Source organism: Trachemys scripta, chromosome 7 (genome assembly GCF_013100865.1).
Source record: "Trachemys scripta elegans isolate TJP31775 chromosome 7, CAS_Tse_1.0, whole genome shotgun sequence".
Lineage (NCBI taxonomy): Eukaryota > Metazoa > Chordata > Testudines > Emydidae > Trachemys > Trachemys scripta.
Window position 1 is genome coordinate 24,267,238 of NC_048304.1, and position 12,995 is coordinate 24,280,232.

Consider the following 12,995-nt stretch of genomic DNA (forward strand, 5'->3'; position numbering starts at 1 on the left):
CTGCCTTTGGAGTTGGTAAACTACTCATTTATCATCAAGTGCCTCATCTTTTGAGCCAAGCACAGTCAGATGTTTACTACACATCCTCCACACAGTTGGTGACTAGTTTTAGGGACAGTAGATGTACATGTGGCTGGAAGTTAGACATGCCGCACAAGAGTGATGTTACTGTATTAACCAAGCTAGAACTACTGTTTCTTCAAATAGGAGAAGACAATCTGAGGTGGTTTTTAACATGCACATTTTAATGAAGGCAACATTGTTTTAATAAGTTAAGATACAATTTTACAATCTTGCATTTTATTCCAGTTTTATTTGTTTTTACGCCCTAGTTTACAATGTAGTAAGCATTTCACATTAAGGCACAAGGCACAAAGCACAGTAAAAAAAAATTACTCAATTTCCCCAATAAACTGTGCTCAAAAGTAGTGCATCGACATACAACTCCTACAAAATAGCTATATGTGGGAACCTCTCACTAGGAGGGAAGCATCAACATATTTCCAACAAATCCTTCCTCATCATACAAAGTTAAAGCTATTTAGCCAAAAATTGTGCTCAGACCACAGAAGTTGGCAGTAAACTTCAGTTCAGCATTTGTTATGGAGGAAAACTTCACTATCATGAAAGTTAGAACTAAGTGTTCATTCCTTACTCATAAGGATGGATGAGCCCTTGTGCATTTTAGAAAGTTTGCAGCATGAAAGCGATTTCAGGAAATGAAGGTGCTTTACTGAAGTCTTTGGACTGCAGTTCTCATAAAAGGATTAGGATCTTGTGCCTACTATGGTTGCCTTGGGGATTCAGAGCACTGTTATTCATTGATAATTTCAGACATGCTACTGTGTAGAGCTAGTTTTCAAAGTTAAAGTTTGGAGCAGATGAATACCCCAAATGTGATGCTAACCTTTTGATCTTTTCCTTTTATGAGAGGCTTCTGAGATGTATGGAGTCACACCTGGCTTGGATAACTTGATTTAAACCAACTGACTGGAGTTTGTGGTTAGAAGCAAAGACTTTTGGGAAGTTGTGACCAAAGTAATGATTGATCACACACTGGCAATCTGTGGAGCAAGCTTCTATAGTAAGTTTCACTAGAAGCCCAAGCTAATTAAAGTCACCATTACAAGCATCATGGGAAAAAAGCTAACAATATAGTTTTCAAGGCATTAAATGCAGAAGGGCTGAAAGCAGACTGAAAGTTGCTTCCTGGCAGCGTAAAGTTTGCTATAGCAAAATTAAGCAATTTCTCTTAAGTGTAAACAATCAGCAAAGCATTGGTAAAATATTCTCATGTTGAGTGGCAGTGCCACTTTAATAGCTTTTCATGTTAAGTATGCAAATTGGTCAAGTATACAAAGGCACATATTTAGTACCAGTTTTACCTCACTTCTTTACAGAAAAGAATTTGAACTGGGGACAGCCCAAGTCACATTCCACAACTAAATGTAAAGTCTCCAGTCAAAAAACAAATCAGTAGTTTAAGATACCCAATTACAAAATACAAATTCCAGTTTTCAATATCTCAAGTCTTTAACATCCACAAAGGAAATTAGTGTCTTAGTTATCCACAATTCTCAATGTTGATAGTTACCCACTGACAGTACTAAAGTTACAATTTTAAAAAGGATATTAAATAGATTTACATTACATAGTATTATATTTAGGTAAAAAGTTGCAACACTTCTAAAAACAGTTATAGAATTTACTTTTGGATGTATTGAAATGTGAGTTGCACGTATCTAGATACTACTGTATTTTACAACAGAACTGCAAACAGTATTTTTATAAAACTGAATTGCAGATGCAAAGATTAGATCCTAGAAGAACTTAAGGAACAGTGACATGGAATGGACTTCCAGGAATGTGCGCTTCGCCCCACTTCACTGCCAGAATATAGTCACCCTTCTCTTTGACCACATACGTTACATTGTATTGGTGGTTTCCCAAGTGTTTCACAGAAACTTCTTCGCATGGTGTTGTGGGTCCATGGACACCAACTAACAGCATATTTGAACCTATGGTACAATGAGAAACTGTTAGCTTTTATAATTATGGCTAGGTAATAACAGGTGGCTTACAGCAATGAACACTGCACCACCACAAAAATGGTCTCCCAACCCAAAGTGCTTACCATCTTGTTCTGTGTTTTGGGCCATTAGTGTAGTGATTTGTTTATCTAGCAATAGTCTGAGGCTTGGTTAAGCCATTTTAGAACCTAGAAGGATTTTGTATTTACATCTTTGGAAGAAGCACCCTCATTAAGCTAATATTTCAGCTGCATGTATAGTGCCTGACCTGCATACCAGATGTTGCTACCATCATTGGCCTGGCTTGATGTGAGTAATAGATCATGGATAAGATTACCTCCTACGTAATATTCCAGGGTTAAGAGTAAGTTGTGCATGGACAATACATGCTGTACAGGGACTGGTTCCTATAAAGGGACCAAGACTATCCCAAAACATGTGATGCACTGTATAGTAAATGCAATAATGTGTAAGTATGTAAAGGAAAAGTTCGCTGTATAATTTTGGATGTGCGGTACACCCTATATCCACCCCCTACACTTCCGTCTGATCAACTAGTGCAGCTTTGATGTAGGTCAAATAAAGAAGCCTGCGTGATGAGAGAGTGGAGTTGAATGGGTTTTTGGGGAACCCCAACATAGTGGTGCGCCATGACTCAGATTCTATTCATCTGGAGCAGGTAACAGTATAGCTTATTCTACTTGTAGCTTTATGGGCAAGGATCACAAGCAGTTGAGCAATGGCATTTGGAAGGGCTTAAATCTGAGGAAGTTAGTACCACATTAGAGAAGTGGTGGACCCAAATATAATGAATTCCCCAGAGAATTAGAGGGAAACTGGAACTGGGTGCAAAAAGAAACTCCAGAGCAAGGTATTGGAGAAAAATGCTTGGCAAAGCACAGTGAAGGTCTGTTAAATGCCACTGAAATTTTTAAAGAATCGGACCCACTGGCAGCCATGGAAAGGACAATCTCTAGTTATCCTTAAGGTAAAGAAAGCCCACATCAAAGCAGCAGTATCACAAGGATTATTTTTGATGGCTAACACTAACAAAATGTGTCACCTTGAGGGAGGACTGTAAAAGTCGTAAAAGGCCAATTAAAATAGTAACAAGGCAACTTAAATGTGTCATCTGCTTGTAACTTGCCGTTTACAAAAGGAAAGCTTCAGGAGTGTAAAGCCATTTTAGGAAAAAGTTCAAAGGGCTTAGCTATGCCAAGCAAGTTTAAAATACTTATTTGGTCTGTCATAATACTGTTTACAACTTACCAAGGGGCTGTAAATTAAAAAAAAAAACCACCACACACCTCTTAAAGAGTAGAACTTATCTGTTAAATAAAATTGCCTTTTAAAAAATTCCATCCATCCAAATCTTTAATTCAAGGTTGCAAAGCTGACAGACACTCTGGGCAGAGCCATCATCTGGCACTCTTAACTTTGCTAGTTAACCCTCAAGGTGTCAATGCTGTAAGAGTTCATTTTTTAAATTCAGTTATCAATGTTAACCATAAATTGAAAAGGACTAAGCTGCCAGAACCAGAATTTACAGCACAAGAGGGACAAGTACTGTAAAAAAATCTGTACAATTTTTGCTTTAAGATACTTCAAACTTGTAACCTACAAATAAGGCCATGCTATCTTTTCCACTATAAAGCATCCTTTGTGATACCTATGAAAGTTGGCTCATTAATTGTTGGGATTTACAGGATGTCATTAAATCAAGATGACTAGTGACATGTGCTTATCACCCTGAACACTTCACTTGCATCTTTTAACCCTGCTCCCTTAGTGTCTGAGCCAGGGACTCTACAAAGTAAACTTAAGGCCTTGGCTACACTTGTGAGTTATATCACAATAAAGCAGCCCCAGGCACCCTAGCTCACTCCCCATCCACACTGGCAAGGCACGTAGAGCACTCTGACTCTGCAGGTACAGCGCTGCTGGTACTCCACATCAGCAAGTGGAATAACATTTGCTGCACCCCTGCTGGAGCACCGCAGCACCAGTGTGAACGAGGTGTTGCATTACTGCGCTGTGATCAGCCTCTGGAAACGTCCCATAATCCCCTTAAGTCAAGTGGCCACTCTTGGCATTGTTGTGAAATCGGCTGCAGGAATGCGGAAATGCCCTTTCAAAGCTCCGTTTTGGAGAAGCCGGCTGCTTATCAGCTCCAAGAAAAAGCAAACATTTTCTGTTTGCTTTGGGGGGAATGGGGGTGTCTGAACTTACAAGACAGCATGCTGACACTCAGCACCCCAAAAACCCCACTCTCCCCTGACATACACACACCACACTGTCACACTCCACCCCATTCGGGAAGCACGTTGCAGTCATTTGCATGCTAGGATAGTGGCCCATAATGCCGCTGCAAGTGCTGCCAATGTGGCCACCCCAGTGCGCTTGAAGCGGTCAGTGTGGACAGACTGCAGCGCTTTCCCTACTGCGCTCTACGATGGCGGGTTTAACTCACAGTGCTCTACATCTGCAAGTGTAGATGCCCTAATTGTTCAGGCAGGGTCTGTTATCTATTCAATCATTAGTTTATTTGGCCCCATATGCATGGTACTTGGTGCTGTGCACAACCTTCCATTAGAGCTAGCATAACAGTTGAAATCCATGCTGTGGAAGGAGGGAGATTTGTCTTGCAACACAACTGATTATTCCCCTTCTTCCTGCCATTAGGCTAGTTTATGCCTGATGAGTCAGGTGAGTGCCACTCACATTCAGTTCTGATTAATGGCCAACAATAGGCAGCTCACAGCACAGTCACATTCCTAGGAGATAAATTCAGTTAGCTGGAAGTTTACCACCCTGGGATCCAAGAGCTAAAGTTTTTCATCCTCCTTCAATTAAACAGTTGCAGATACATATTGCTTTGAGATCAAATTCTTAAACCCATACCTGCTTTGCTGCAGTCCACAGTAAAGCTGCTTTTTTGACCCACATAAGCCTTTGAGAGTCCTGCACCTCTGGAAGTCACTCTGCTGGCATCAGATGTAGACTTGGGAATGGCACTGTAGCAAGTTTCTGTTGATGACCTAGTCACCGATTCCACCATGATTGAGCTAGTTTCATTTGCACTGCCTGGGCTAACCAGTCGCTGGCCTAGAAAAGGAAGACAGATTTGTAATAGGCAGGTTTCTCTGTACATTTAGAAGGAATTCTGGGAAGTCGAGAAAGTAGTTATGTCAATAGGCTGGATTAATATATTTTGATCTTAATCACCTCACTGCAGTAGCACCTGGAGGTTCTATCAGGAACAAGGATTCACTAGCAACACTACACAAACATGGCACATCTGTGCCCTAAACAGACTTCTTGTAATTCAGTTCTCTTCTGTTCACTGCCTACTCTAAGCTTGTGGTGAACCTGGTTTCAAATCAGGAAGAAAAGAACTCTCAGGCCTGTGATAGTATAAAGGTTGTTAAAGAACAGTATTAGCACTCTTCCACTCGAGTGATTTTTGCTTCAGCAGTACAGAGGCTAATACTAAGTATTCAGTTTGCATCTAGCATGGTAATATGCACACTGCAGACTTCACACAGCAAGTAATCAAGATTTTTCTATTCCTTGAACTCTTGCATTTTGATTTACAAACCAGGTGCTAGTTATGCTTGCAAACAGTTTAAGAGTAGTACATGAACCATGATTAAGTATTGGGCAATATTTAAAGATGGATTTGGTCATTATGCTTTTGCAGATTTGCACCTACGATAGATATTTGAATGAACATTTGATATTATTTCTGGAAGCAATAGCATCCCAGTGCTTTTAAACCAACACCAAGACACCTGCAGTGCTTGAAAGCCAACAGGGACTTCAGATTTCATGAAGTGAAAAACTGGCTGAGAGAAAGAAGTATTGTGCTTGAGTTGCTAAAGGCCAGTGAGACTTCATACACTTGAGTTGGCAGAACAGAGTGGGTGCAATTTTGTAGAAAACTTTGAAAATAGTCTGTTCAGGACTTTGCACATGAGTGTGGTGGCATTTTACAGATGCGACAGCTAAGACAAGTTGTGCAGTGTCCATTCCATGCTTTGAGCACAGTATTAGCAGACAGTCCACTGAGTTTTTCTGTATTTTCTTAATAAAGCTGTTCAGAAGGTACCATTATCTGTAGATACTCAGGTCCTTGTCCTTAAAGAGGTTCCCTTCCTTTAAGGAAAAAAGTCAAAGATGAGATGGCATCCAGTAAATATGACTTTTATATCAGGGCAAGAGAAGTTTTGTAGTTGTCACTGGGAAAAAAGTGAGCTATGTTTCACCCCCAATGCAGTATGCTGGAGCTACTAATTTTCCAGTATGTTATAGGGAAGTTTGTTCAGCCCCAGACAAGCTTTCAATAGCAAGCACCTTAGTGGTGCCTGTCAACTTGTTCTGAAATAGAATCTCATTATCTAGAACAGGGGTCAGCAACCTTTCAGAAGTGGTATGCCGAGTCTTCAGTCAGTCATTCGGAGTTAAGGTTTCATGTGCCAGAAACACATTTTAACGTTTTTAAGAAGGTCTCTTTCTACAAGTCTATAATATATAAAAAACTGTTGTATGTAAAGTAAATAAGGTTTTTAAAATGTTTAGCAGCTTCATTTAAAATTAAATTAAAATGCAGAGCCCCCCAGACCAGTGGCCAGGACCCAGGCAGAGAGAGTGCCACTGAAAATCGGCTCGCGTGTCATAGGTTGCCTACCCCTGATCTAGAAGATCAGAGAGGTGGGGAATGCTCTGCCCTTGATAGTCTTCAACATTGCTGCCAATAAATCCCTTTGCAGTATTGCACTGAGATATGCTACAGAGAACTAAATTAGTAGTCTTTAGTTTATGCCATCACTGGTTAGTATTTTTACCTGTGACTTTCGCCTTGAAAGGGCTGCCCACTATATGGTTAGGTCCACCATATTTAATTCCAATTAGATAGTTTCCTGGAGCCATAGGTGTATACATGACATCATAACCCTCAGGAGTTTCCTGGCAGTCCATTTTCACCTTTGAGGGCCCTTCAATTGTAACAGAGAGCGTTCCTGGACCAGCTTTGGTTGTGTTTATGTGAAACTCAGATTGCAATCCTGGAAAGAGGTTTAGCATAAAGAATAAACACAAGGGTGCAGGAAAAGTGGTAATGCTTACCTATTTATGCAAATCACCAGCACATACTGTTACACAAGATCAACGTGCGATTCAGCTAGTAAAAGCAGGCAACAATATGGTACTGAAAAGCTTGGTCACCTTTAGTGTATGTAACAAAGACAGCCATGAGTAGTCTAAATGATGTTGATGCTTTAAAACAGATTGTTAAATACAGTAGGTCAAGCTCTTTGGCCCAGTTCCACTCACTTATGCTGGCCTCACGCCAATGAAACTGGTGATTTCAGTGGGGTTACCTCAGCTCTACATTTATAGAGAAGCAGAATTTTGCCTCTGGTATGTATGTTTTCAGAAGTACTACTCCATGTTTTACTTATATGAAGCCATTATTGTCAATTCCTAATCAAATGCTTTTGCCCATTTCTTGGGCATCAGAAACATGGAGGAGAAAAGCCCCTCAAGAGTTTAACAGGAATTGGGGAGGATCTTTTATGATACACGAGAGGCTAATTTAAAGGGAACAAAACTCTTAAACTTTTCAGTCCCCTTTGCAGCCTATACTGACATAGCTCTGCTGCAGTCCTAAACCCAGATAAGATCCCCATCTCCCTGCATGATTATAGCCACCTATCACAGAAGACCCCCTTAAGAGTTGTCAGTAGATCAAAGATTTATCTTGGCCAAGTATTGCTGGTGTGAATACATCACTTGCACAACAGTTATTCAGATTGCCTTGGGTAGCCCTGCAAGCATTCTGCTTGAGTAGAAACAAAGCTTTGGTTTAGTTATAACATCAGTTCAATACAGTGGAGTATTGATTTGCATTAGGCAGTAACAGCACAATGCTATCAACATTACACAAAGCTTTCAGTCTCAGGCTACTGTCAGCTATTTGTAGCCTCAATAACTGCAATCTTGAAGCAGGTCAGCTGTGCACAGATGGTCCAAATACTACAATTAATCTTAAGATTTCCCGTTCCAAGGTTTACTATTCCTAGTCTAGTTTAAGTCTTTAAATGGGGCAACAGAGGGAACAGAAGTTGCTAATTCTGGTTTTCCCACCAGTGCAAAGCAGGACTGTTTAGCAGAATGCCTGCTACCATGGGGACTGGAGGAATAGATGTGCAATCCTGTATCAGACTATGGAGCCCACATAATATGGCACCTTCTCTGGCAATAGCCAATATTCTGTCCTTGGGAAGGAGACTCTTACTCCAGTTCAGTGTGTATATTGGGAGAGCATTCTTTCCTTACCTCAATAAGTGATCAGTTTATGCCACGCAGCATGGGAATCTATTCCCTTTCTCTGCTTGTGCAGCTATGGGTATGACTACACAGGGACAACAGACCTGTGGCACATCCTTGGCTGGCCCAGGATGCAGGGCTAGAAATTGCAGTGCAGACATTTGGGCTCTGAATGCAGCCTGAGCTCTAGGACCCTCACTCTTGTAGGAGCCCAGAGCTTGGGCTCCAACCTTAGCCCAAACATCTACACAGCAATTTTTCAGCCCCCAGAGCTGGAGCCCAAGCCTGAGCTAGCTGACCTGGGGGTCAGCCGTGGGTTTGTTTTTTAAAATCCATGTGTAGACACTCAGTGTGTTAGTATTCAATTTGGACCTCCCATAGCGGTGAATTCCATCAGTGTTTGTTTATACTCAACTGCCCTTTTCTGCAGGTTTAAGGGACTAGGAGGGAAAGATGGTTTCAAGTGGTCCTAGCTAGTTGCTACCAAAACCTAGAGTCCTTCAGACTGGCCAGTTGTTTGCTGGAGGCAACATGGCAGGACTCCCAGTTTCCAGGTTAACATGAACTGTTAGTTCCATAAGGGACCACTGACCACATTCCTTGAGCTAATACTGGTGTCATTCACTGCAAAATAAAATTAAAAAAAAAAAAAAACACCCACAAACAAAAAAAACAAAACAAAACAAAAAACAAAAACACACACACCCCACTGAGTTACATGCTTATGGATTTAAAAAATTCTATCTGAAATGTGTCAGTGGGTAGTGTCAAGGGTGACTTGTTTCCATGGGGGTAAAAAGGGTGAGGATATTTTATATCCATCACTGCTCTTCTGCACCCCACTGGTTAGACTGCCAGGAACAGCTTTAAACAGGGATTGCCAGGGATCTACATTCTACCTTTGCAGAAAGGAAGTACTGCAGAGTCCACAGCAGGGAGAAAGGAAACAAAGGGGCGGGAGGAACCATGCTAGCTGTGGGTGACATCACTACACACATCAAAATGAAAAGGCTTAAGTTTTAGTTGGCTACAGTGTTTTGGCATAATTTAAACTGTCCATAATATGAGCACAAGAATGTCTTTGTATTTGATTACAAAGGGTAAAGTTAAGATACCTTCATTTGTTTGAATGTTTAAAGAAACTGGCAGACTATTTGCAGGCACGAGAGCTGAAATAATGGAGATTCCAGACTTCCAACAAGAGCACTATTTAAGTAAGATTTTAAACAAACATTCTCTATAGTGTTCCTAATACACAATTGAGAGATGTAATTTCTCCTTAAACAGCAGCCAAAGCTTAAATTTAAAGACCCCCTTAAACTTTTAAAATTGCTAAGTGCAAACAGGAAGTAGACAGTCGACTAGATGCTTGTGTTATATAGCAATATAATTTGAGTTGGGAAATCTAGAGTTCCATTACATAGAGAAGATCTTCACCTTTACTTGCTGAGACCCCAATCCACAAAGGTACTTAGGAGCTTAAATCCCAGGTTTAAGCTCCACTGTGATCTACAGAATTCCTGGTGAACCCTGTAGGTGCCTAAACTCACATGGCACCTAAGTTCTGGCCCCTTGGGAGGGTGGGGATACATGTGTACACACACACACACCCCTCTCTAAGTGCCCAAACACTTATTTCCCAGCCAAGCCCCAGAGCAATTCACAAACTGGGCAAGATAGACATTTGTTGACCTATCTAGTAGGTGTGCTCAGGTCACCTACCAGAGTGGGTCCATTAGAAAAATCTCGCCAGAGGTGCCACCCACATTATAACCCCTAACCACTGGGTCACACTACTCACCTGGGATGTGGGAGACCCAAGTTCCATTTCCCCCCTCTCTGCCAGAGAGAAACTAGTATTGAACAAGCATCTCCTACTTCTTAGCGAAGTGTTCTATGCACTGGGTATGATATACTGTGATGTGGGGCTCCATCAATCTGTTGAAAATGATCCACTGTGGATAAATATTTAAGTCATTGGACCAGAGTGGAACTTACTGTAGTCCAGTAGTTAGGGCACCCACCTGCAAAGTGAGACCCAGACTCCAGTGTCCCTGCTCCAATCACTCATTTATCCACAACAGAACAGCTTCAATGAAGAGTCAGTGAGTATCTCAACAGAATACCCCACAGCTCAGTGGTCAGAGCACTCCCAAGAGGATTTGAACAGCAGTCTCCCACCTTTCTCCCCTTCTGCTAGAAGGGGGAAATCAAACCTCCATCTCATACCAGGCAAGTGCACCAACCACTGAGCTAAAAGTGGTTGTGTGGAGCAAGGCAGGCATCTAACTCACTCACAAGAAGATACTTAGGCACCTAAACCACCTGACTTCAGGAGACTGGTTCCTGTTTGTGGATCACTAAGCAGAGTGAGTGCTCTCTCTCAGGGAGGGATGGAGCCAAGGGACACACCCCTTCTTGTCAGCATCTCCTATTGGCCAGTTTAGGCAACTCCCTGCCTACTGTCCTCACTTTTCTGAATTGCATTCCAAGACATTTATCTCCCCATTCATTGTATAGGAGTCTAAGCACCTCACTCAGCTTTTGTTGATTGTGATATTCTAGACACCTAAAAGTTAGTCCCCATGATGCTCAGGTGTTGCAACACCTAAGTCCCTTTGTGGATTTGGGCTTGAATAATTTTCATTCTGCACTATCAATTCTCTTCCAAAGTTCTTTGGACAAGAAGTTTAAAATGCCTTTATTTAAAAAAATACCTCCTTCTTCTGCATACCTCATGTGTTAGAGCTACCCATGCGGGAATAAAGCCAAAGTATTTCCCAAACTCCAAGGGACCACCTAAGTTGAGTTGAGCTAACTGGCACAGATTTGCTTAGTCAAGTTGCTAACCAATACAACTGAAATCTTTGCTTCAACCACCAGAATTTGCAGTCTTTAATCCTGCAAATTGTTGGTTTTACAATCCTAGTAAGCTTTATAACAAGGCAGAATAAGAATGCGTATGAGAAAATAAAGGCGGAAGAACATACGCTTGTTAGTTTAGCTGCCTTGGCAAGGAGAAAGTAAACATTTACGGTTGTATAAAAATCAGTGCGAAAAATCAGCTTTTTGGAAGCATTAGAAAGGGGAATTTTCATTGGGCTAAACACTATATTCAGTCTGATTTCAGAATTAAGAGGGAAGTTACCTGTGATACCACTCTCTAGGCCAGCTCCATATGCAGTAACAAGTGCTGGATTGCCTGCCTGTCCTGGTTCCCCGACTCTGACTTTAAATGGGCTGCCTACCACATGGCTTCCATTAAACTTCACATCAATGGAGTGAATACCATTTTCATGTGGGATGAAACGAACAGCATACTTATCTGTAAGACAAGCACAGTGAAATATTTCAGTAATATTGCCAGTGAGGATGTAAAAACAGACGAACTCCTTAACATCCAGTAAAATTTGAGGACTCTGAATAGCCAAGCTGGATTGCACAAGTTGTCCTGCTTTCAATCTGAAGTAGGACTTTGGTCAATAATATGGTGCCATGAAGAGTTTGACAAACTCTTATCTTCCCCATCTTGTTTAGAAGTGAGTGATCTTAACTGTTAGCTGTACTGAAAACCAATATAGCGTTAGATAGACTGGCTAGTAGAGCCATTTGCCTTATGCATCAGTTAAGATCACCAGGAGCATTTACTTTTGTGACCTATAAAGTAAGCCCAAGGACAGCACAGCTTTCCTATTGCTTAAAGCACAATCTGTTGTCCATTGGGTATATGGATCAAGTCAAGCCAAATCCCCTCTCAAATAGAAATGGGAATATGCACCTCAGGGATAATTGCTAAGTTACTTGGGGTTCCACATTTGAGAGTCACTTGACCATACTGCATTTTAGCATTTTTGGCTTCACACACTAACCCAAGGAAAAAGGCTATTTGAGTCTTTGAGCAACTCCCACTGTCATTTGTAGGAAAGTCCCATTGACTTCAGAGTCTGAATTTCACTTAAGTTCTGTTTCCAGGCTTCGGAAACACTGTGCCAGAGGCAAACAGAATACCCAAACATTAACAGAACTGTGCTAACTGCTTTTGAAATTGAACAGCAAGTCTTTCCCATAGTCATTTAGACTTTTAAATGAACTGCTGTACCAAAGTCTGTAAAAGGAAAACAGTAACTGAAATAGGAAATCATTGACTATTCTTTACACAAGAAAAAAAAACAATAAATGCGTTTTAAATTATTTCTGTAGCAATCCATGTCAGCCAATCACCAATTGAAAATGTAGCTTTGAACAAAACCTTTAGGAAGGATCAGATTCTGTATGGACTGTTACAGAACAAAGTACTTTGCAGCAACCAGAACAAAAAGTTTCAGTAACAGCATTATGTGCAAATTTCACTACACCACCAGTGAATAGGGAGTACTTGGAATTTATACTGAGCAAGACAGGTAGCTACACAATTCTAGCCCCCTGAAGTAAGGTATTCTTCAAATGATCAAACATTTCCCCTTTAATTTTTACAAAGGGTTTACATTAGGTTGATTTGAGACTGGCAAGAAAATACACCTCAATCTGACGGGACAATTCTAGTTGGAATAGTTCCAAAAGGCAAGTTTCCAGACTAGTTACTAGTAACAAACCAGAAAAGTAAGCAAGTCAGAATGATTTGAGTTGCCAGTTACGTTG

The 12,995-nt window shown here is 41.0% G+C and overlaps 1 protein-coding gene across 5 annotated transcripts in view; it reads right to left on the reverse strand.

Moving 5' to 3' along the window:
• Window positions 1-224: 224 nt before the first annotated feature.
• The window catches only part of FLNB (filamin B), a 138,172-nt gene continuing 125,401 nt past the window's right edge, over window positions 225-12,995 (reverse strand). For all 5 annotated transcript variants that reach the window (XM_034777876.1, XM_034777875.1, XM_034777873.1 and 2 more), the window contains 4 exons: window positions 11,506-11,682; window positions 6,875-7,093; window positions 4,932-5,135; window positions 225-2,018 (listed from right to left, as the gene is read on the reverse strand). In XM_034777876.1, coding sequence (XP_034633767.1) covers window positions 1,831-2,018; window positions 4,932-5,135; window positions 6,875-7,093; window positions 11,506-11,682 — 788 coding nt within the window. In that variant the 3' untranslated portion in view covers window positions 225-1,830. The remainder of the gene's footprint in view (window positions 2,019-4,931; window positions 5,136-6,874; window positions 7,094-11,505; window positions 11,683-12,995) is intronic.